Below are 24,110 nucleotides of genomic sequence, written 5' to 3'. Positions count from 1 at the left end.
AAATTAAACAGGAGGTATCTATTCTACTGTATGTCAATAAGGATATTTGTTCATAAAAATGCTGTTAAAATAGGGTGTTACTCAACTATTATACCTGTGATGCCAGAAAACTCTGTAAAAAGGAAAACTTTTGCAAAAATCTGGAGTTAAAGGTAAATATATGCTTAGGGGTAAATTTCATTTGGTGGCATGTGGAAATACTTTTAAAAGGGTAAAATAACTTATGTAGTAGGATGATAAAGTGATATCTCTCTTCTTGTCTTGTGGGATATACATGAAAACCTGTTGCTTTGGCAATAAAAAACCCTGGCACATATAGACATAAAAATTTGATCAATGTATCTAAATTTTCTAAACAAAAAATTGACATAAATTGAAAGAATTTGCAGTCATTTGTACCTCGATCAATACAAGTTATGAACTTAGAATACCATATAGAGTTTCACCAGCCAGACTACAGAATATTTTAGATCAGGTACAAATTGAGTCCTCGTTATCATCAATCCTTCAATTATCACCATGTCCTGTCATCTCCATTTGACTTGGTCAGCTGAGCTTTAGATGGCTCAATAAACAATTCCATGCATACATGTACGTTAGCACATAACAAATGAAAATAAAGGAAAAGAAATGGAAAGATGGGGAACTATGTGATCCAGGTTTTACACAAACCCTATTTAAGAAGTATATTTTACAACTATATATTTAAATCATCTACCATTTCACCTCTGACACATCTGCAAAAATATTGAACATACCATTTCTGAAAATCTGTAATTCCGTTTCAACTTTATCTAATAATGGAAATTCCGTTTTATTACTGAAAATGTACACAGCAAAAACCTTAATTCCATTTTACAAAGGTGAATTCCATGAATGTTTACATGAAAAGTATAAGAACCAAAACGGAATTTCCATTTTATTTACCAGTAAAATGGAAAGTCACTGTTCTTACATATCTACAGTTCATTATTAGCTCAATTTTAACTTATCTACAGTTCATAAGCTCCATTCAAAAGTTTGTCATCCTTCCAGACTTATAGATTCATCCATTTGGTTTGACTGCAAAATTGAATGAACAGAAGAAGTTTTAACCATGTCAGGGTGATTGAACACCTCAAGGCCCTGTCATGTCTTTATATGCAAGAAAGTAAGGGGAAGTTACGTTTTTATTATTTTGATAATACTCCAAGAAATTGTTGACCATTATTGTAATCTAGTGGTCTGTATGGTAATGGTAATACACATGTTATGAAGAGGCTGGTGTGATTAAGTAAGACACTATGCTTTTAATAAAAATATGTATAAATATGGCTACCATTTGGAATTGAATATCATATATCAAGATCAGATTAATAATCAACAAAAGTGGGGAAGAAGAGGCGCTGAAAAATTAAGTTATTGAAATTAGTCTCCCTTAATTTGCTTGATCATATGATTTGGTTACATACTGTTACATCTGTTAACAATACAGGTGCTTACACCAAGTGTATAGCCCTCCTTCATTGCCCTTTTGGGCCAGACAATTGGTTGATTATGTGATGAGTAAAAAGGAAATGATGTGTCACCTAAAATTAGTGGTGATGATATGTTACGTGAAGCTGTAGCCAGAATGGCCTCTGAAGGGGTCATCAATGTCCATTCCCTGTACACTTCAACCCATTCATACCATCTACGAGACTTGTTGGATATGTTCCCATTTTGAAGCTGTGTTCCTATGTCAATGATAATCAGATATTGGCAAAAGTAGGATAACAATCAGGTGCTACTCCAATTCATTCTGAAGAAGATTAATCTACAGTCAATCAACTCTTGCTCCTTTGCGTGGATCAATGAGGATGTTAGCTTGTCAGCTCATTTGAAAAATCCTACTATTGTGGAAAGATTAAACTTTGGTTGCTCAAATTCCTAAAACTCTGCTTTATAATCATTACTCATCATCAGTGAGGTGTTTTGTCCACGGTGTTCTCGTTTTGAATGGATGTGTAGAGAGGCTCAATTTTTCCCTTTTGAAGCTACAAATTGTCGGGTTTAATATGAACTTGAGACTCATCATAGACATGATTACTACCATTTGAAACAGAAGGATAACATTATCACTCTAAACTCTGAACGTGACCAGGAGTCCAGGATGCAACATTATTTTTCTTTATTTCATCAAGGTTGTAAAAGCGAGTTTACTTCTGGAAGCATTTTGAAGAAAAAAAAGTGAACATAGGAGACCAACTCTATGCTTACTAAGCAGTAAGCATATCAACATCTAAGATCATTTATTATTCATACAATATGCAATTCAGAGTTTTGATGGGAATTATAAGGAAAGTTAATTGAAGGAGGCAATTAATATTTACATTTGTGATGGTGTTTTCACCAGACAGAATGGAAAGGTTTGTAATTTTGTTTATGTTTGTATGTTGTCACACTATATAATAAATTTAATCAATATTTTTCTCCTGTAAGGAAGAACAAAGCAAGTACCTCATTCAGAAGTACTGTAATAAATTTGAATGAAATATTTGTATCAGTTTAGCATCATATGTTACTATACAATAATGATGCTTACTTTTGACTTTTTGTTCAACTAATACCTATTGTATTATTTTGCTTTTCTCCACTGTAATATCAACTACTACTTTAAGAAGTTCTTACAAATAGAGATAGACTAGAAACATTTGAAATCACTATCTAATCACATTCTTTATTTTTATTTCAGGAGTCTGAAGGAAGTACCAGTGTACAGGGTAAAAAAATGGGGTTTCTCCTTCGATGATCTCTTGAAGGATTCCCTAGGAAGAGATCAGCTTTCAAAGTTCCTGGCTAAGGAGTTCAGTGAAGAAAATCTGAGGTAATTCATCAGAAAAATAATTTAACCCAGGGTTGGCAAGATTTTGTAATATTTTGATGAATCCCCGTTTCATTGAATGTTCACTGAATATGTACCTATTGGAGGCTTCGCCAGCTTATTTCCATTACAATCAATTTGAAGGGTGTCTAGGTGATGGCATATCCCATAAAGTCGCGAATAGTATAGGTCTTTGTTCAAGTTGTTGATACATGACTTGATATATAGGCCCTGTCTCACGATGGTATGTGTAGATACTTCTTTTACGGAGGGATTATACATGTATATCCAAAGTGTATATATGAATATATATATATTCAGTTGATTCTACATATGTCTCTTAAATCTTTTGAAAATAAAAAGGGGTCTAGCTTTAACAGTCACTAAATTCTTCAAGTACACATGAAGTGAATTTATCAAGTGACAGCATGTTTGTTTCTCTAGAATAAGCTCTCAATCACATAAATGTTACTGCATTTTTGCCAATGTTTTCATGAAGTGTCCCATGAAGCCAAAGTCTATGAGAAATTCTACTTTTCTAACTTGGACCAGATTGTTGAATGTCTATAGTGTCACAAAATTTCAATTTTAAAGAGACTTGATTTGTTAGATATTGTAATATCATGGTATCAAATGTTAAATTCAAGCACAGATTATCTCTCCTAATCAAATTCCAAACTTTAAATTCATTTCTGTCGATTATTAGTCACTTTATTTGGATGGCATTGATATATCCCACCGCTGCCACCACATATACTACAGGGACAATGAGTGGGACAAATGCTGAAAGTGTGTTACTTCCATCTTTTCAAGCATATCAGCTTTAACTTTCAAGGTGTCAGGCTACTTTTTCTATGTATCCTTTTCGTCTACTCTGAAGATGGTGTCTGGGGCATATGCCCCCTATATACATCATTGCCTTGCTCAGTTTGTGTTTTTCATTGTTTAGTTCCCCTATCAAAGTAATATGAAAAAATATTAATTTATACAGGTTTTGGATTGCATGTCAAGACCTCAAAAAGATGACTTTCAGTCAAGTACCAGCAAAAGTGCAGCAAATATACAGGTAAAGTTTTCACCATAGTACAGTTACATTTCAAGATTATAGTATTTTTCTAAGAAATACTGCTGTCAACCACAACTTTTAGATTATAAAAATAATTAGGAATTTGTATTCATTTAATCACTTCATAGCACATATTGAAAAATGAATTTCTTTACAACAATATGGTTTTGAGCAATTTGAGCCTTTTGGGATTTTTTTTTTTTGGGGGGGGGCAAGCAATGATTTGATGTGGTAATCATACTCTCATACTCTAAGAAATTTATATAAATTTTCAATAATATTAAATCTTAATTATTTATCTACTTCCCACGTGCATTCAAAATATATTCCCTCTTCAAAATTGATGGTTTTTTTATTGTAATTTGAATCCTCCATTTTTATGAACAGTGAATTCTTGTCGGACAGTTCACACAGTCCTATCAACGTGGATTCTAAAATCCTGGACACGACTCGCAAAAATATGAAGAACCCAAACCGCTACACCTTTGATGCCGCCCAGGAACATATATACACGCTAATGCGCAGCGATAGTTACCCCCGTTTTCTCAGGTCGGAACAGTACAAGGAGCTGCTTAACCCAAAGAAAAAGGTGGGTACCATGGCAACCAAAACATAATAAGACAATGACAGCGTTTTATCAACTTGATATCATAATGCTTTTAGAATCAATCAGGAGACTTGTTATGTCTCCTTAAAGATTAGATATGGCTGCCATTTCACAGTTATTAGTAAGAGACTCAGATTAGTTTGCTCAGCTTTTATTTTCACATATTACACATACTCCAAATTTATGCCTTAATTCATTTGCAATAGATTACTTTAGGAAGTGCAAATCAAATTTATCACTTGAAATTTTAACAAATTTTCTGCTGGCTTTGTGAATGTGTTTTTTTTTCATTGCTGGATATATTATGATTTCAATCAGAAGGCTAAAATCATGATTTCTAAAAAAAGGGCAAAAAAGCACTTTAAATATTTATCATAGATTTCAATCATTGAAATAATTCTTAATCTTTTAAATCTTGTTTTACACAATGTTGTAAAAAATGGGGGTTTTTCACTTTAATGAATTATTTCAAATATATTTGTATGATTGAAGATACTGTGGAATTGTTTTACCTTTTTTATGCATTTTAAAAGATAATAATGGAGCTTAAGTTATCAATATATGAATTATCATTATCAATACTTGCATTTCAGTATGGATAGAAACAAATGTTTTGATGCAAAATTGAAATAGACATTTTAGCAAATATAACATCATTTCCATATTGACATTAAATATAAATCCATTTTATTCATTTGCAATTATTATTTACACTTATAATAATGAAAGTTTGTTTCCAATTTTTATTTTTATTATATATATATATATATATATATATATATATATTTATTATTACAATTTTCTCCCAAATAGCAAGTTATCATAACGAATTGGAAATGGAAAAAATATATGTCTGAAATAATGATACATTAAAACAAGAAAAAGCTTTTGAAATTGCAATTAAAACAGCTTTTTTATTGAAGGACAATAATATCAGGTCATATTTTTTTTATCATGTGTGTGCAGTCGTATTATGGAATCGGGAAAATAAAGTTAAAGGGTTACACTTAAAAATTGTAATGTTTTGTGTTTATTGATACTAACAATTTTCCTTGCTTTCACTATAAAAATCCATGTAATTCTATTGATATTTAAAATTGAGATAGAATGCTTTCATGATAATGAAAAAGGCTACAAAAAGTTTATGATGAGTGAAGTAATCCCTGAAATATAAATACAGAATATGATATTCAAATATTTGTAGCTTAATTCATTCAAATTTCAAAGAAATCACAAATCTTTAAAAAAATCATTTAAAAGAAATTTTTGTCTCGCCTGCTTACCAGAAACAAGAGATAGGCACTGCAGCATTTTAAACCTTGTAAATGTCATCATAAATATAAATCTATTTCATGAGAATTGGACATAAAGGTAGTTTCATTTATAATCATGGGTGAGTTTTAGGTTACATGATTAAGGTCAAAGGTGATTTAGGTTCAATGAACTTTGACAATGTTAAGGTCTCAACATCAAAAGCTTAACCAAGGGTATGATTTTACATTTTCAAGATAATGTAGAAAGTGCATAAATCTTACAATGGTTACTGGGTGAATCAATTTCAGGTTACTAAGTGATGGTCAAAGATCATTATGGGGTTAATAAATTGATATCAACTTGAAAAAAAATTGGATTACTAAGATTAAGTTAAAATTATTAATATGTATTAGGTTAAACTTGAAATTATTATTAAAAGGTATTGGAAATTAGACGAGTATAATTACTGGTTACTGGGTCAAAGTTGAAGGTAATTACGGAATAATGATATTTCAAAAATGACAAATTGAATTAAATGAAACTAATATGAGATTGTAACTTACTTGATATAAAAAATAATATGATAAAACAAGATTTTCAATCAATTTCGAAGGCCATTAAAAGTCAATAATCTGACATTATTATCAAATAATTTTTTTCTTTCTCCCTTTGTGAGAAATATTCATCTTAAGGCCTGGTCACACCGCCCGAGCGTTATTGGAGCGGTCGTGGAGCGGTAGGGAAAGAGGGTCGAATTTCGCTCACAAAATTGGGGGAAAAAATCGAAAAAACCAAAAAACAATCGAAATCGAAAATGGTGAACGGTAGCGAATGGTGATGATTTTTTTCTCTCCGCTCCAACAACGCCCGGGCGGTGTGACCATGCCTTTAGTTATAGTTTTCAAAGTCTGCACTGCTGCTATTTTTAAACATGTAATTCAGGCGAGACTGCCAGAAGTGTTCCACTTGTTAAACAAGTATTTTGATAGCTTGATATCAAATATTTATGGCAACAGTCTCTCATTCAACTAAATAATGTTGTATCTTACAAATTAATGAAATCTGAATAGATTATCCCAAAACTGATCAATTTAGAAGACTGTACCATAGTTGAGACAACTGGAAATACAGTATTACAGACTAAGATGAAAAAAAATTGTTCTTTACAAATGACAAACTTTGGATTGAGTCAAAGTGTGAGCAAGGAAAAGTTATATCAAAGTTTTATGTTGTATGCACTATACATTGTTTGGCCATCTGTATAATTTGAATGAAACTAAAGAATTGCTATTGGTTTGCTGTGTCTCTTTCTCTGCACTGATTTCATTCATAGATTTATGACAATATTCACGCGTGTGGCTCTCACTCACGAATGCCATTATCATTTCACTTTCAACTGTATATGGAGTTCAAACACACCATTTCCAAGTGTTTGTTTTATTTCCATCTTATAATCATTTTGTTTTCAGAATCTCTTTTCTCTATCATATTGTACACTCTCCTGTAAGGTTACATATCTTTTTATGTATATGTATGTTTGTATATATTTATAATATTCTTGTTTTTGTGAACTAGAATATTTCATTTGATTAAACTTGTTCTCTCCTTTTACCATTATATATAATGACCAATTGTCAATGTTTTTTATTAATAAGAAAATGGTATTAAAGACTGACACAAATTATAATTTTTGGGTGAAACTTTTTAACAAGGAAGTTAAAAAGGCAGTATTTTGAAAAATATATTTTGCATTTAAATTATCATTAAGAAGAAGTAACTTTAAAAAAATTCTTTAAGATGAAAACTCACATCAGAAAATTTACCAGTCTATTTAAAGTTAGAAAACAATTTCTTATAGTTTCAAAAGCATTTTCTATTATTTTGCTTTCTTTTGATATTTTTTTTAAGTGAGCATTTACAAGAAAGAAGTAAACCACAGTTACCACACTCTATTTTCAAATTTAAAGATGATATTATGAATTTGGGGAGAGCTTTGGTGTTGAGTTAGTTTAAAATACAGAGTAATTTCTCTTTGAAGTAAATTAATTTCCTGTTTATGTACTTCATTAAGGTAATTTGATCAGAAAACAATTATGCAAAGCATTTATATAAACATGGGATAAATTTTCATTTCAATTAACCGTTCTTCTCTGGAATACTGCCTGTAACAACTTCTCTCTTAACAAGAAAAACTATTTTTTTTAAAAGAAAGAAACCCCTATCTTCTTTTCATTCTTCACATTGTTCTCACCCATGTCACTTGTTTTCTTTCCTTTCTGATTCACCCAAATGATTCCCTCTTTTCCATACATACACACATACATAAACACTGACCCACCATTACTTCCAACATCTGCATCCAAATATGCTTTTGCATGCACCATCATTGGAATGTAATAATGTAAATGAACATCTGGAAATGGTCATACTGCGATTGATTTGGTTTCATGATCGAGGGCATTATGCATTACTAACATAAAACATTAAACTCCCTGCCTTACACTTGCATTATCTCATGCACGTATCTTGTTCTTGACTTGATGATTCTTTTTCCTGTCTCTTTTGAGTATTTCTCAAACCTTTGAATACTCACTTATCCACAATCTCTATTGGTATTTCTTTTCTATATGTCTTTGAATTATTCTGCACACTGTAATCTTTTCACAAGGCATGCTTTCTTCTGACATCATTCTCACTTCCCTCAATGTTGTGTCCATTCAATTTTTACTCTCTTTCAAGTCTTTATGACACCATCTGTATCTTGGTATTGAATCTCTACTCTTTACTTTTCTGTTGTCATTCTTAATGTGGTTCATCTCATGATGCTTGCTCTAAGCTCAATCTTGACATTTTATCTTGTGAATGGCTTATCATCTTTCTCTCTCTGATAACACTCAACATGCACACACTCTACTTTGCATAACTATCTTGCATCTTGTAATACTACAATTAAACATATATTATACTTCTCTCTACAACTATTTCTCTTTCTGTATCACTATTTCTTGTTCTTCTCAAACTTCTTTTTCACTGTTTAATATTGCCTGTATTCTTGTGTTGCATCATGATTAAACTATTTCTTCCTATCCTCTTTGCATGTTAACCTTGTTCTGAGCAATGCATTCCCTCAAATTTCACTTTCTTTCTTTCTCACTCTCTTTCATAACTGCATTTACCATTATGTTCTTCATTCTCCTACACTCTCCTCTCAATCACATAAAACCCACTCAAAATTTGTCCTTCTACCATAAACTCCACAATTCAATTCTTGGTAATAAATCACTGTAATATTCAACACCCATTGCTGTAATTGCATTGCTTTATTAATGTTTTGTTAACAAATTACACCACTTTCACCACCCATGTTACCACTGAAATCACTACCATTACCACTACCACTTCTACTTCTGCCTCAAATGCCCACCCACTCTTTAACCATCTTATTGCCATGTGTGTTTCCGGCACAGTGCCTCAGCAACTGGGAGAAGGTAATTCATCTATTTTCGGAGTCCCCTTTTTCACACTTTCAAGAGACAGTTGCTTTTTTTTCTCTAATTTTTATGATAAATTTCATCTTTTCACCTAGCTGTTCACTTTGTCTTCATTTCATTCATATTTTCACAGTATTTTAATGTTTCTCCAGTTTACCTTACTCGTCTTGACATGTACTGTGCTATTAATCATCTAGTTTGCTGAATACACAATGGTTCTCATCTCTCCTTAACCAAGCACCATTATTCATTATATCATTTTAAAAAAAAGAAGCATCTTCATTCGTCTATATCAGGGTTTAAATAGAGTTACTGGAACAATTTTGTTTTCAGATTTCAATTTCAGTTATTTCATGGAAATCCTTGTCCTGTTCATTAGGTTAAGGGCTGTTTCTGCTTCTTCAGATACTACTGGTTAATATGACATTTGCACTGGATGTTTAATTAACATTGAAAGCAACCCCCCCCCCAAAAAAAAGTGATGATTCGAGATAAATTACATTTTGAAAATACCAAAGAACTTTGAGGTAATTGATGCGATGCAACTATCCATTACTTGATTCAGGAAGACAAATTTCTGGCATTGTGATACATATAATTGGCTTAAACTAAGCAAGACGAATAGAGAGAAAAGAATGTTGAAATAAAAAGTTATAAAAGAGAGATGCTTGCCTGCATTCTATATCTTGCACATTGCTATTAATAGTTATCGTTCTCACATAGCAGTATCGTATCTATCCAGCTCTTTAGTAATATTTTTCAAGTTAAACTGTCTGCTCACTCATGCCTAAAATGTTTCATTTTAGCATTCCATATTTCTGAGATAAAGTGGCCTTAGATGTTACCTTACAGCATGACCCATCCATATAGGAGTGCTTTCTCACTCTTAAGATTAATTTGATATTTAGTACTTGTAATGTAGGATAGATCAATCCTAAAGATGTGTAGCTTGAAAATGCTTCAAGAATTTGATTTTTCATTTGTTTTCTTTAAACAATAGGCCATACTGTGAACTGCTTACCAATTAATTATAAAACATTTTGTTCCATTTTAAGCTTTGATCATGTTATGCTTTAAAAGGGTTAGATTTTCGTTGTTTTAATGAAAAGAATTTGATAGATTTCACAGTGATGTGATCCTTGGTACTTCAGTGAAATGAATATTAGAATGGGAAAATATATATTTGTATAGATGAAGTCTGTAAAAATATCCCCATAATCAAAATATGTTTACTCTGGGGTGTTTCATGCAGTAACACAAAATAAAAATAAAAAATTTCATAGAAAAGGTAAAAAACAAGATATCTATGTTCAAACCAATGATCTACTAGTCTCCTACTCCAGACTATAAATCATATTGGACTTTTTTCTCATCTGTCACTGAGCTTCAATTAATCTTTCAAATTATGTCATCTGTGTTTCTTAGATATTGTGATAAGGCATCAATAAGCAGCTTTAAAGCTATCCCTGCTTTCTTCCTCTTTACCTTCAGCCATGAAAACATCAAACAAGCATACACAAATAGCATGTCATACAGAGAACTCCTTTCTTTAGTATTCTTTTTATTATTGTATCATCTATACTAACCATCATCTCATTTATTTAGCCTGTGTTTTTGTTTCATGTGTTTACTTGTGTCATGTATAAGGGCAGTCACTGAAATACAGAGTAGTCTGGGTAGTATGTCATCATTCATCACAGAACTTAGAATATCAAATACGTCCATTAGATCGTTAATGAGATTTGTAAACCTTAAGTGCATTGTAATTTAACAAAATTTGTGTCATGTTGTCATTATAACACTTAGCTCATTTTTCCCTTAATAGAAACTAATGCACTAACAATAACATTTTGTTGTTTTTTATATGAAGAACAGCACTGTAATTCTTTATGTGTTTGTCTGAAGAGATAGGATAATGTAGGATATTTTTTTCTTAAGTTCAATGTTTGTAGAGGTGTTTTGTTAGAACCAAGCTAAAAATAGCCTGGAGGTGAAATTATCAGCCCCAAAATATGGTTACATAATGGAAACACACATTATTAACTGCCTTATAAATAAAGGTCACATATTATTTATTACATGCTGAAATGAGTTGATGTATTAGACATCAGTTTATATTTTAGGCTTAGTTTATTCATTCTAAATTTGTTGTCTTTATGATTTGATTACAACCCCCCCCCCCCCCCAATATCTTTTGAGATGTGATTTCTATTTTCCCAGGTACTTAAAAAAAAATACTTTTGATACATAATATAACTTTGGGACCAAAGATAAAACTTCCCTTTGTTTTGTCAACACCTTATCCCTGCTTTCAAGTTGCTAATTTGACTCTTTATAAGAAATGCCTACTGGTCTAAGCAGAAAAAGAATTTACACATGAAGGGGTATTTTATCTCATGAAAATGCATACAAAAGAATGCTGATGGTTGTTTGAGGACTATCGCAATGCAGTAGTAGTAGTCAGGGAATTTCCTACACAATAAAATGTATGTAAAGTTACCATTTTTTGGTTAGCTGAGGGAGCAAAGCATTTTTACCCCCAACTTGATATGCAAAAGGATATCCCAGTGCAAAGGAGTGTAGTGACTGAGCAAGAAAGTTGTACGTTCATCAGCGATTTTTTTTTCACTTTGAATCTAGAAGGCAGTACACACGATAGACAATACATAGAGAGATCCTTTACTATGTTCTTCAGTCAAATTTAGGCACTTTAGTTTTTAAATTAAATAGCCACATTGTACAATGACAACCAAGCCCCCAACCCCCCCCCCCCCCCCCAAAAAAAGAAGCATTTTCAGAAGTGAAATTCTGAAGCAATATTAAGTGTAGAGTTTTATCTCCTTTTTGATCATCAATCAAAAGGGGAGGGGATGACCCTCTTGTGCCCCCCCCCCCATTACACTAATGGAATAATTGAAGGAACATAAGTCATGTGTTTTGGGATGGGTGCTCAATGAATTGGTCTCTTTAGATTCCAAATATTTATCAAATGAAGAGAAAATGACCTAGAACAGAAGAATTGTTTCAGATATGAGAGTAAAATAAGTAGATGTATGTTTGAGAAAAAAAATAATGGGTGAATTACCTTAAATCTAAAAGTTAATATTGAATTGTCTGGACAACATGAGCTTATGTTTATTTTTATTTTGTGTTTATTTTACAGTTCTTAATAGCTCTTTTAAGTTATATTATCATTACATATCATATGATCTCTGACTTTCTGTGGGTGACACACGCTTATTTACAGAGAGGTTAATCTAATTAATTTTCAAATAAAGATCTATTTTCTATACTTTCATTGCCATCATTTCTTTTCCTTGCACTCAGTGGTTACTATATAAAGCAATGCACAAATACTGTCTTAGTTCCTTTTTCTTTGTTTTGGGATGTTTTATAGAGACCATATATGCTCTGAAACTATCAAACCATTTTTTTTCTCTCTCAATGGCTAATTACAATTCACTATTAACAGTGGTCATATATATTAATCTGCAAGTGTTGCATCAAAAGATAAACTGGGCTATCCAACATCTACATACATGTACCATCTCTAGAATTTTGAATTTCTTTGACTTTTCATCTAAATCTTTCATTTTTTTTATATGTTGTGGCGATGTAATCTTCATCTGTTTCATTTATATGTTCTCTTTTTTCCCTTCATTTTTATGCATTTGTTTTTACTCATCTCAGACCAAGTCTCTGATCCCTAAATTGCCCAGTCTGGCAACCAAGGCCGAAGTCTTGGATAAATGATGCCGCTTGCAGACGCTTCACCTCAACACTAATCATGGTACTAAAACTTTCTTTTTCTCAAAGGAAAAATGAAAGAGACAGCCTCACCCTATAGCAACTATCTTCTGTAAGGCCTTTACACATCAAATTCTAACCAATTAACCCCTTCAGAAGTGACAATGGGGGACAGTTTTTTAATTTTCTGGTCAGTCATGAATTCTCTTTTTAAAATTTTCTCACTTTTATGCATCAAGAAGTGAATTAAAACCAAATTGTATGTATTTATTTTCCATGTTTCACTTTAAATACATGGGAGACTTCTTCATATTATCTTCTAGCTCAGGCTTCCACAGTGATTCAAAATATTCAGAGATTCACACAAAATATACCAGAGTATGAAATAAATTGGTATATTTACAAAGCTTTTATCAATATGATTTTTTTTTACTTGAGCATTATTGCTTTTGTTCAAGATAAATCATATAACCTACTAATATTTTGAGTAATACAAAATATCCAAAGCTTACTAATTTGTCAAAGATAGTTTAACTGCCCACAATATATCAGCTGAAATGTGATTTTGTTTATGTGCAGAGGCCTAAGAGAGTAAATTTATAGATTATAAAGGAAAGATGAGTTTATGAATAATTGTCCTTTGATCATTTTGTTGATTATTTTATCACTTTTTGTGTTAAGTGCAGATCATTTTCATTAAAAAAAAATCACTTTGAAATTGGTGATTAATTATCAGCTTAAGAATAAATATTTTATCTCTTCATCACAATAGCTATATATACAAAATAACATTTTAAAAAGTTTTTCAGCAAAAATTGTTTATCAGAACTCCTTTGAATAGTTTGGATTAATATCCAAATTCTTTTGTTTTTCATGAAGAATATGAGAAACACAAACATTTCCTGTTGACTATCAAATGAAATGGTCTGCACTTTCTCATCTATACTTGTTATATGTTGTGTCCCTGTGTATTGTATGTGAAGTATTGTGATTATGTATGTAGCCCATGTTGACCCACTCCATTGTTAACTGTCGTTGTCACTATCTTACCCTATTGCATGTGCACTAATAGCTGTGGTTTGCATGAGTTAATGATATGACCTGAATTTGTACCCCTCTTCCACCTGCTTTATACCTGTATGTAATGCAAGAAAAAATGACTTACAAATGGTTTGGATTGGTTGAAATCAGTTTTTGTATATGATACTAAACTTAGCACTTCATTTTCTATTAATAGTTGAAAATTACATGTCAATTTGAAACAGCGCTATAGTTGTTAGGGAACACACCTTTTTAATTCTTATTTTAGATGGGCCTACAAAGTAAGAGTATGACGTGTAATTGATATAACATCCATTCATGCACTATAGTTGTTCATTATTTTCCATCATTTATGTTGTGTAATTTATTTTATTTTCTATATCATGTTGTATAACAAACTATTTTACTATGAATTAAATGGTTGTTAATTCGTTGTCATCTTGTAAAATTGTGATAATACATAAAAAAAAATGTGAAAGGCTTTTAGACCAAATGCTCTGTATCACCTATTTGATTTTATTAGAAGAAATTCGGTCTTTTCATTCTCAGCGCTTATAAACACTTATTAAAAGTGCTATACAAATGCAATGTATTATTTTTTGTTTCCAAAAAAAGATGGGTACCACAGACTATTTGCACAACCATGAGAAAGCCTATCACTATTCATTTGATTCTAGTCAGAATTGCACCTGTCTTTAGCTGTTTAAAAGTACTGTAATATACTGAACTTTTGGAACTGAATTTTAAGAATATCTCTGACTTTGTATTAATGAAGTTTGCATCAACTGATAACTGTTAATTTGTAAGAAAGGGGTGTAGAAACTTAGTCCTTGAAAACAGATATTCATGGATATATGTTTAAAATCGATTTGTTATGGACCAATGCAATTTAAGGCAGATGTTAAGGTTTTTTAAAAAAAGCAAATTTTCAGGGATTCTTTTATACTAGACATTCACGAGGAATCGACGATTACAATATTTGTTCACCCATCCCTACCCTTATCCTAGTCCCATTCATTTCATTCCCTGTGTTATGCTGAATGTAATGTCTCGGATGTTCCCCAAATCCATTTGACTTGTGCAATGTTGACAGTTATTTTGTGAAAGTGGATTGAATATTTGACAATTTTGCTGATTCTTTTTACTGGTATAACTATTCATTTCATGATAGTAGTATTCAGAAATAGTTTTAATGACATTTTGCGGAATTTTTATGATTCAGTTCTGCAAAATTAATCAGCTGTTGAATTAATATCAATAGTCTGATGCAATAAAAATATATTATTTCCATGAAAGAAAATTTGCAGGTATTTATTATTCATGACATTTAAACACACAGGTCTCTTTCAAAGACCTGAAATATGTGTATTAACACATGACCCAAACAAAGTCAACAGCCTGCTTCTTAGCTTGATTTAATAGGACTTATCCTTTTTTAATTAGTCATACAATTAAGGAAATAATGATTCAGAAAATTCACACAATTGTAAGAAGTTTGGCACTAAAAAAGGCTTGAAAAGCTTTGATCTTCAAGTTTTAAAAACTTTGAAAGCTTGTCCAAAATGCAATGTTTGACAAATGTATGTGTACCTCGATTGATATCATGGTAGCTATACTGAATGCAGTTTTCATTTTCAAAGCTTGGAGATTTTTTAGGTAATTTTTTTGCATCTTCCACCATTGCAGTTGTGCATTTGGGTGATGAATGATAGATCTTCTGAAATACCAAAAAGGATTGAATTGCTCCTTTCAAATTGTTCTTGAAAGCTTTTATCATTCATTCTTCCCTTCATTTCATCTACAGCTTGGTTTGTTTTTGACTGTGTGTTGTTGTTTTTTATCTCCTCTTTGTTTCCAGCACCCTAACAAGTTAATGCAGCATCTTACCAATCTACACATAGTCTAACCAAACCTGTTTGAACATCTCATGAATCTACACATAGTCTAAATACCAGACCTGAGCTGAATATGGCTATTTTTCCCCCATGGATCATGGCTCTCATAGAGCATTGTGACCAATGCATGTGTGTTGGATGATGATTGGTGACTATCTAAATTCCATCAGAGTAGTACCAGGATTACCCTACCATCCAACAATCACATACATCCTTTAGAACGGCAATCATGCAACTAACATCAGACACCTTGCTACACGCATGGACTACCCGACCTACCCCAGGAACTACCTACCTGAGTGGCTTTTTACTAGCACTGCTTCATGAGAAACAAAACTACTTCTAAACACTGACATGTAAAGGCGTGCAATGACATGCTAGGCATTAATAAAGACAAATTAACAGCTCGCAAGAGACTACAGAGACATGATTATGATGTCTCTCTGTTTCATTAATGTGTGTGTTCTTCAACGGACCATCTTCTACAAAAGAGAAGAGACAAAGATACTCTTGCACAGATTTTTGCATATTCTCTGGTCCTTCAATTTTTTTTAAAGAACTTTTATATGAGATTGAAGTAGAGTATGAATTGTTTCTTTCCCTTTTTGCCAATCAGAAGCAGAGATTATTCTCTTATAAACCCTTGCCTATATAACCTATCTTCTCTCACTCCTCTTCTCTCTGGATATGCTGATTTGACTTAGATGGGTGTTAACTCACGATGGCAACGAGCAGCACTGCTTGTTCGATCTCATCTTCATAATAGGACACCAATGGCTTCAAATGAGGAACCAATGAGTCCTGCACGCAAAGTTCAAACATTATGATCATGTGATGTAGGAACAGAATAAAGCTGGAAGTCATACCCTAACGTGTTGTTACCTTGGACCACCAAAGGTTTGACCGGCAGCCATCGTGAGTGCTACTACAATTTTTATTGTGAGACGTGATAGCTGTAGTATGCGTCGAAAGAGAAGTCTTTGTGTGTGAAGAAATGAAAGACTAGCTAATGAAGGCAGGAATGTGATAGAACCGTATCTGATTCTGCATAAGCTACATGTATGTAGGAATAACAAAGATCACTTCTGAACTCCCAGCATAGCGGATATCTACAAGCTTCATAATATGCAAGTTCAAGTGTTTAGCAGATATATTAATGTTACGCTTACAGTGTAGGTCAGGGATCAACTATTCACCTAAATCATGTTCTAATAACTACTCTGATATTCAGTTATCTAAATGAAATTCACCCTTGGATAATTTTATCATATACAGTGCGGTGAGTCCTTGGTCTACCAGCGTAGAAAAAAAATACACATGTACATGTTCATGATTTACAAAGTAGTCTATTTTGCACAAGTTATTAGAATCCATAGTTACAGCATCACAGTCCATTGTCTTAAAGGAATTATCATGGAGCTAATATGTCTGTAATTACACTTAATGACCAAAAAAAAATGTTAATATCATTTAAATTTTGAAATTTGTAGGTGGATTACAAGCATGTAGAATGCATCTTTATTTGAAATAAGCTATTGTTATGGCATTCTTCATACAGAATATTGTCAGGGGACATGTTTGAAATCTAATATGGATGTGTGTTTGTCAATCAGCATGTTGCTACAGGATACATGAAAAGTAACCATTTTAATCTCGAAAGGATTTAAAAGGTATCCCAGGAGAATACAAAAAATCTGATCTCTCAAAAACAAATGAATTATCTTGAAGCATATTTGAGCATACATGATCAGGGAAATTGGCTATTAAGTTGAAAAAGTTGTCACAGTTGTGATACAAACCAATTAACCTTTCTAAGAACTGAATCTATTATGCATAGACTGTATGCAGGAACAATTCAATTCCTTTAGCCAATAGATTCAGTTTGAACAGATGGCAAGAATGCTTATAAAAATGCATCTGTAATGATTGTTGTCTTTGTTTTCCATTTCAAATATAATATGTCCAAAATCTGACTATACAGTGCATCCCAGAAAAGAACAGAACCAAAAATAATTGATGAATGATAAAAACGTAATCACAAATACATTAGACAAATTACCTATCATTGTAAAGCTTAGAATCTCCTCTTTCACCTGGTATAACTCAAAAGAAAAATCACATGTCTAAATAGTTCAATATCTGCTCTTTAATTTGATACCTCAATCACCTAAAAAATGATGGTCATCTCAAATAACAAAGTTCAAATAATACTTGAATTTCAATAATTTAAAAATGAAGATGTTTTACTTGCTTGCTGCCAGACATACTCAACACCATGTTTGTTGACGGTCAGCCATGCATAAATTCTTTTGTTAACCATGCGACAGCTACTTGAGGGAATCTGTGAAAACACATTTGTTTCATGAAATTTATAGAGTTACCAGTCCAAGCTTTATTTTATAGAGATAGAACTTTGTTTTTTCATGACCATTTTGGGGATATCAAAATAACAAGCAGATATCAAATAAATAAATTCTCTGCTTTATTTCTGGTTGCACTATAATGTTCTTATTCTTGACTAAAAACCTGAAAAGGTCAGAAATCATTGGGATTTAAAATCCTGTAGCAACATGCCTAGTGACAATCAAGTAAAAAGACAATTATTTGGGGCATAACCCAATGAAATGAGGTACATGTAGTGAAGTTTAAGATTGTTTGTTCATGTAGTCCTTCATTGTTTTCCTTTAATTTCATTCCAATTATCTTCTTGGAATAAAACTGCTATGATAAAAAAAAGATTTTATTATGATTTTTGTAGTATAATGAGAATAGTATATTCCATTTTATATATTATAGAAAATGATGTTTATTGCAATATTGGGTATAAGTACGATTTCTAAGAACTGCTGGTTAGTTCAAGTAAACAATGCTTTTATTATTGGTGTTATTACTAATGGACTTATGAATTGCAAAGCAGGTGTTTTATCTTCATGTGATAGTGGATTACTTATAGCCCATTGATTTCATTTGAAAATCATAAGATTAACCAACTGTTGAGTTAAAGTAGTGTATTAACTTTAAAACAAAACTATTCCTTGTTTTTTAATGTGAACTAATACAAGATTATGAGTTCCCTAGTAACATCACATTTGAAAAAAAAGGTTCTGAAAGGTTATTAATAACTTATCCTATCATAGGTTTCTTGCCATTACATTAAAACAGTAAAGAAATGTGCAATTGATTAGTCTATTTCCAAACTTCAAGGTTTGTACTTATGAGTGTTTAATATGAAGGCTGCAGATATTATATCCTCTTGGAAATATTACCTCATTTTATTTGGTGTCTTAGGAGCTATATGTACAATTCATCATTCTCTAGTATTGGCTCTACAAAATTGAACTTCTATTCTCCTACAACTATTACTATAATGGGAAGTTGCATACAGTTCTTTTAAGATTAAAAGAAATGAACTTGAAAAACATGAATATTGTGAGCATTTAATTGAAATAAATCAAATTTATGGGAAAATCAGTAGAATGTTGATGAGTCAAAACCTCCCAAGGCCCTTAAACCAATAAAAAGGTTTGAATAGGTTACACACAGTGATGTGAATATTTTCTCATTGTCAGAGAAAAATTCAATTTAGCTGTTTTATGGATCAATCTTTGGTTTTGCTATTAACCTTTTCAACATTTGCTCATATTTCCACTATTTTAAAATGCTTCCAATTAATAATAACTACTTGACAGTCAGATTGGTCTTTAATATATATTATAAATGTTTTAACCATTTAAAGTATTGAACATTTATTTCAAAATTCAGCAGGAAATTAAGACAGCCATTGAAAAAGATTCATGGCTCAGATTTTCTAGACATAAACATCCACGGAAACACAGATATCACAGTATGAGACTTATTATTATTATTCTAAATCTAATCATCACATTTTTAGGTATCAGAATAAGAATTTGTAAATCTAAATTGGGTGACTATTAAGTCTAAAGCATTTAAAGAGATGCCAGAACAATGAATGAAGATACATACAGAGAAATTTAATTTGTAGATATGAAAACAGTAAATGGTAGTTCCATGGATCAATAGTTAAAACATTCACTATAGAGCATTAAAGTGACATCCTTTTTTGGGAGGGGGAGACATTTTAGAATTTTCACGATCCCATTTCCATAAAGCATGCTAAAAATAATGGCTCTTCGTATAGGTTAGATTTTATGTATGAAGAGGATTGAATGAGTTTGTAATGAAAGCTTTTCTTTCCTCATCGTTCTTTCCCCATGTTAGCAAATTCCTAAGCATTAATTCATTTTTGTTCGTGTATCAAAGCAGTCTATAGTCAACTCTTTGATAATAGCAACATATTTAAGATCACTAAATAAAATATTGAAAGAGCTACTCTCCTACACAGCTTTAGTAATCTCTTAAAATATTGTTAGTCACTCTGTTCAAGAAAAACATACAAAGTGGAAGTGAACTGCACCATCAGGTTGGAAAATACTGCACATTGATTGTAATGTAATAATAAGCTTCTCTTAATCATATCAAAGTTTTGTATTTGAAAGCTTAGCTTTTACTCTTGTTACAAATAAAGGAGCTCTGTAATTAATTGATCGAGACCAGCCTATATAGATTGGCTTAGCAAAACAAAAATCACCAAGTTTCTTCATTTCCATGGTGAAATGAATGTGTTTAGTAAATAATGTAATTGGAATACTAAACATGATGAGCCTAAAAATTTTCTACTTTACATTTCTCCCTAAAACTATGGCAGATATCATTCATGAGCAGTAACCGCTATGCTTTTGGAATAATTGTATTCATCATCTTAAGTTTTGTTAGTAATCAAAATTTTGTTTAAAATGCAAAATATCTGTCATTTGTTTTATTGATTTGGACTATTAAAGTCAGTGGTGCCTAAATATAAATATGAAACAGAAAATGTATCATAATCTTGCATATTTATTTAAAAGTTTGCTACATGATTGAACATATATGCCATGGTTGATATTTAATACACATACATAACGAAGCATTAGGACCTAACAGGGTGTAAGTATGTTACTTCTCTTATAATTTAATAATTGAGCATTTAAAATGTCTTTGTTTATTTGAGAAAAAAATGAATATCATTGTTTTGAGAGCCATATCTCGTATAGAAAGATTAGTTGAATCAATAAGTATTGAACTCCTTTACTAATGATTGCATTCAGACGTTGAATTGATTGTCTTAAACATTCATGAAATGAACAAGTGATATTGACTTTCGGTGCCCATTGAATGAATTAGACCATCAATAGTAACTACCATGGCAGCATTGTTCATCAGCTGATTAAATCTAGGTTTCCATGTAAACTAATACAATCATTTTTCTGAAATTGTCCCAGGTTTTTGCTAAACTATAGATTTACCTTGCTAGGTTAAATGTTGAGACCATTCAAATTCACAATTAGTATGATCACCACAAACATTTATTATTTTAATTGTTTATTTTGTCATTAAAATGTATTATCTGTAACAAAAATTAAAATGGGTCTCTATAAAGGTATGAACTAACTTTGTTCAAAGTAAAAGAAACATTGCTTGTGGTAGATCAATGAGATGTATACCACCTAAATAAGATAATGGTCATTAAACTATCTGAAAAGGAGACAAATAATGAAAGCTTGCCATACATCATGACTACGAGCAGCCAGCAGACAAACCACGTAGATGGCTCATTGCTGTGATCTGTAGCAGCTGATTCAGTGATTTTAATGGACAAAATTACTTAATACCTTAAAAGAGAAATTTTATATCACAGATGACAATTACAAACTGGATGTAATAAAACTATCATTATAATTGTTGATGCTCATTGCCTTGATTTTGAAAACAGAAAATATGGATATTGCTCTTAAGAGCAATACCCCCAAAATCTGGAGTGCACTTTCAAGAATTAGAGTAACTAATATATGAAATTGGATGGCAAAACGTAGTATATAGAAGGAACAGACTATTTTTTTGTAATATTTACTTTGTTTGCCTGAAACAATGTTGGTCAAACCTTGATTTAAAAACTGCAGTTGTATCACCTTTGAAAACTTTTGGATATTATATAATCATAAAAATGCTAGTTTACATAAAAATGAAATGAGAAGTGTTGGGAATATATTATGGGGGTGGTAATCTCCTCATTAACTGAATAATTACTTCTGCCAAAAGCCCATATAAACAGTGTGAACCAAGCACTCTTATTGGATTTTGAAAATAGATAATTGTTTTACAAGATACTTGTTAACACACTGATATTCCATATGAAGTACTACATTACATTTATAAAGTTGAAATTAGTATGCATAAATTGGTTAAATAGCGTAAAATTTGATTGGATTCCTTTCTTGAAATTTATTATTTCCATTCCGTCATTGTCTTAATACACCTTGTAGTGTGTTTTAGTATGGCTTCTTTATGTTGATAGTCAGATTTGGGAAATGAAGGTATCTTGTGTAACATCTATTTTATTTTTTTCTTTTGAAAAACAAAATGTAAGCTTATTGGTAGCAAGGTGTAGATTTCTTTCATATTTGAATTTTACAAAATTGCATTCTAACCAAAGCTATGGAGATATTGTTCATCGTTTACATTTATAGCTATACATTATTATAATGCATACAAGAAAATACTTGTGATTTATATTGCAAAGAAATACTATTAAGATAGGATGGGGATTAAAAAAATTGGGTGAGGATTTGATAGGCATTTGTTTATATCTACATAAAATCAAGAAGATTTAATAAGAAAAAAATATTGAATGGTTTGTATGAAATAAATATTCAAAAAGCATTGTTATTTACACTGTATATATTAGGTTATGTGTTCCAACCAAAATTTGCACACAGCAAGATGCTTTTTAGTATAAGATGAAACAAAAATGCTGTGCATTGTTGGAAATCTATGTAATCGTACTTCTAAGGTTGTTTTAAAAGAATACAAGATGCTGAAATGCTCTGGTTTTCAAAAAATCAGGTCATTTTATTCTTTTTATTTTATCTTTTCTTTTATAAAGACATGCAAAGGATGGAGTGTACATCCAGTGTGTCTTTTGTAGATTTACAAGAAAATACAAAAGTACGGACTATAAGAAATGAATGTGATGCACCCATATGGTATCTGCACATTTACAGGATTCTTGACATAATGTACATAATCAACTCAGACTAATTTTCTATTATCTGCCCTAGGAGATTTAGTTTGCACTTGTGCAATAAAACGGCTTTATTTCCTACCTCTGGAATTACCGATTTGCTCATTTATTACACTATCTTGGTTTATTGAATTCAGTGTGGATGTGTGTTGTGGATGTATGTCATTGAGGAAGTGATGAAAGGCAACGTCACAGTCAGAATGGCCTGAATTCACAAAGGTAGTTTTGAAAAGCATTGGTTGAACCAAAGGCAGATTTCCTGTTAAATTATGCTTTAGTCACAGTGCACGAAATTGACGCCTGTTGCCATGGTTAAGCGCGCTATTTTATTTGTTAATCCACTGTTTGAATGGACTCATTATTTCAAAAACAGTGGACTCATTAACAAAATAGCATGGATAAACACGAAAACAGGCGTCAATTTAGTGCAATGTGACAAAAGCATGCATCAGAATTGGACATCTTTTTATGTAGGAAATCTGCATTAATCATGGGTTCAACCGACACTTTTAAAAATTACCTTTGTGAATTTGGGCCATTAAGTCTAACATGTACGTATCCTCTTGGTCTAAAACAAGATGGTCTAATTCTCAGATTATCATGGCTTAACTCATTTGATCTACTATCATTTTGTCTAATTGCCACTTTGTCTTTTCACTACTTAATCCTACTGTCATTTGAGCAATGCACAGATGGTCTAATTTCCACTTCATTTGCTTATCATTTTTCACATATCAAATGAAAATTTGGTTGATAAACAGTTCATCTCATTATATGCACTAAGTGGTGTTAGATCAAGTGGTTACAAGATGAAACAGGAATAGCATAACTGGAAATCAGACCAAATGATAAATGGGCTAAAAATCAATTAGACCAAATGGTTAGGAGACAAATTGGTTTAGATGAACAAGGATTAGAACCATGTGGGATGATACAAAATGGAAAGTAAGTGTAGACCAAATACTCTCTAAAGGCCACCGCACACCTTACGACTCGACCGGCCGCCGACTGGCTTGCGACTGAGTTGGG

General features: G+C 31.7%; 1 protein-coding gene across 5 annotated transcripts in view; it reads left to right on the top strand.

Annotated features, from left to right (window-relative positions):
• Positions 1-23,590, top strand: part of LOC121419247 (regulator of G-protein signaling 7-like) — a 71,177-nt gene extending 47,587 nt beyond the window's left edge. For 3 of the 5 annotated variants that reach the window (XM_041613625.1, XM_041613627.1, XM_041613629.1), the window contains 5 exons: positions 2,714-2,845; positions 3,834-3,908; positions 4,296-4,497; positions 9,237-9,257; positions 15,907-23,590. In XM_041613625.1, coding sequence (XP_041469559.1) covers positions 2,714-2,845; positions 3,834-3,908; positions 4,296-4,497; positions 9,237-9,257; positions 15,907-15,954 — 478 coding nt within the window. In that variant the 3' untranslated portion in view covers positions 15,955-23,590. Of the gene's footprint in view, positions 1-2,713; positions 2,846-3,833; positions 3,909-4,295; positions 4,498-9,236; positions 9,258-12,950; positions 13,051-15,906 lie in introns of all 5 variants that reach the window. The other 2 variants (XM_041613626.1, XM_041613628.1) reach the window with 2 other exon arrangements.
• The last annotated feature ends 520 nt before the right edge of the window (positions 23,591-24,110 follow it).

This window comes from Lytechinus variegatus, chromosome 7, assembly GCF_018143015.1.
Source record: "Lytechinus variegatus isolate NC3 chromosome 7, Lvar_3.0, whole genome shotgun sequence".
NCBI lineage: Eukaryota > Metazoa > Echinodermata > Echinoidea > Temnopleuroida > Toxopneustidae > Lytechinus > Lytechinus variegatus.
This window is presented reverse-complemented; position numbering and strand designations above follow the sequence as displayed.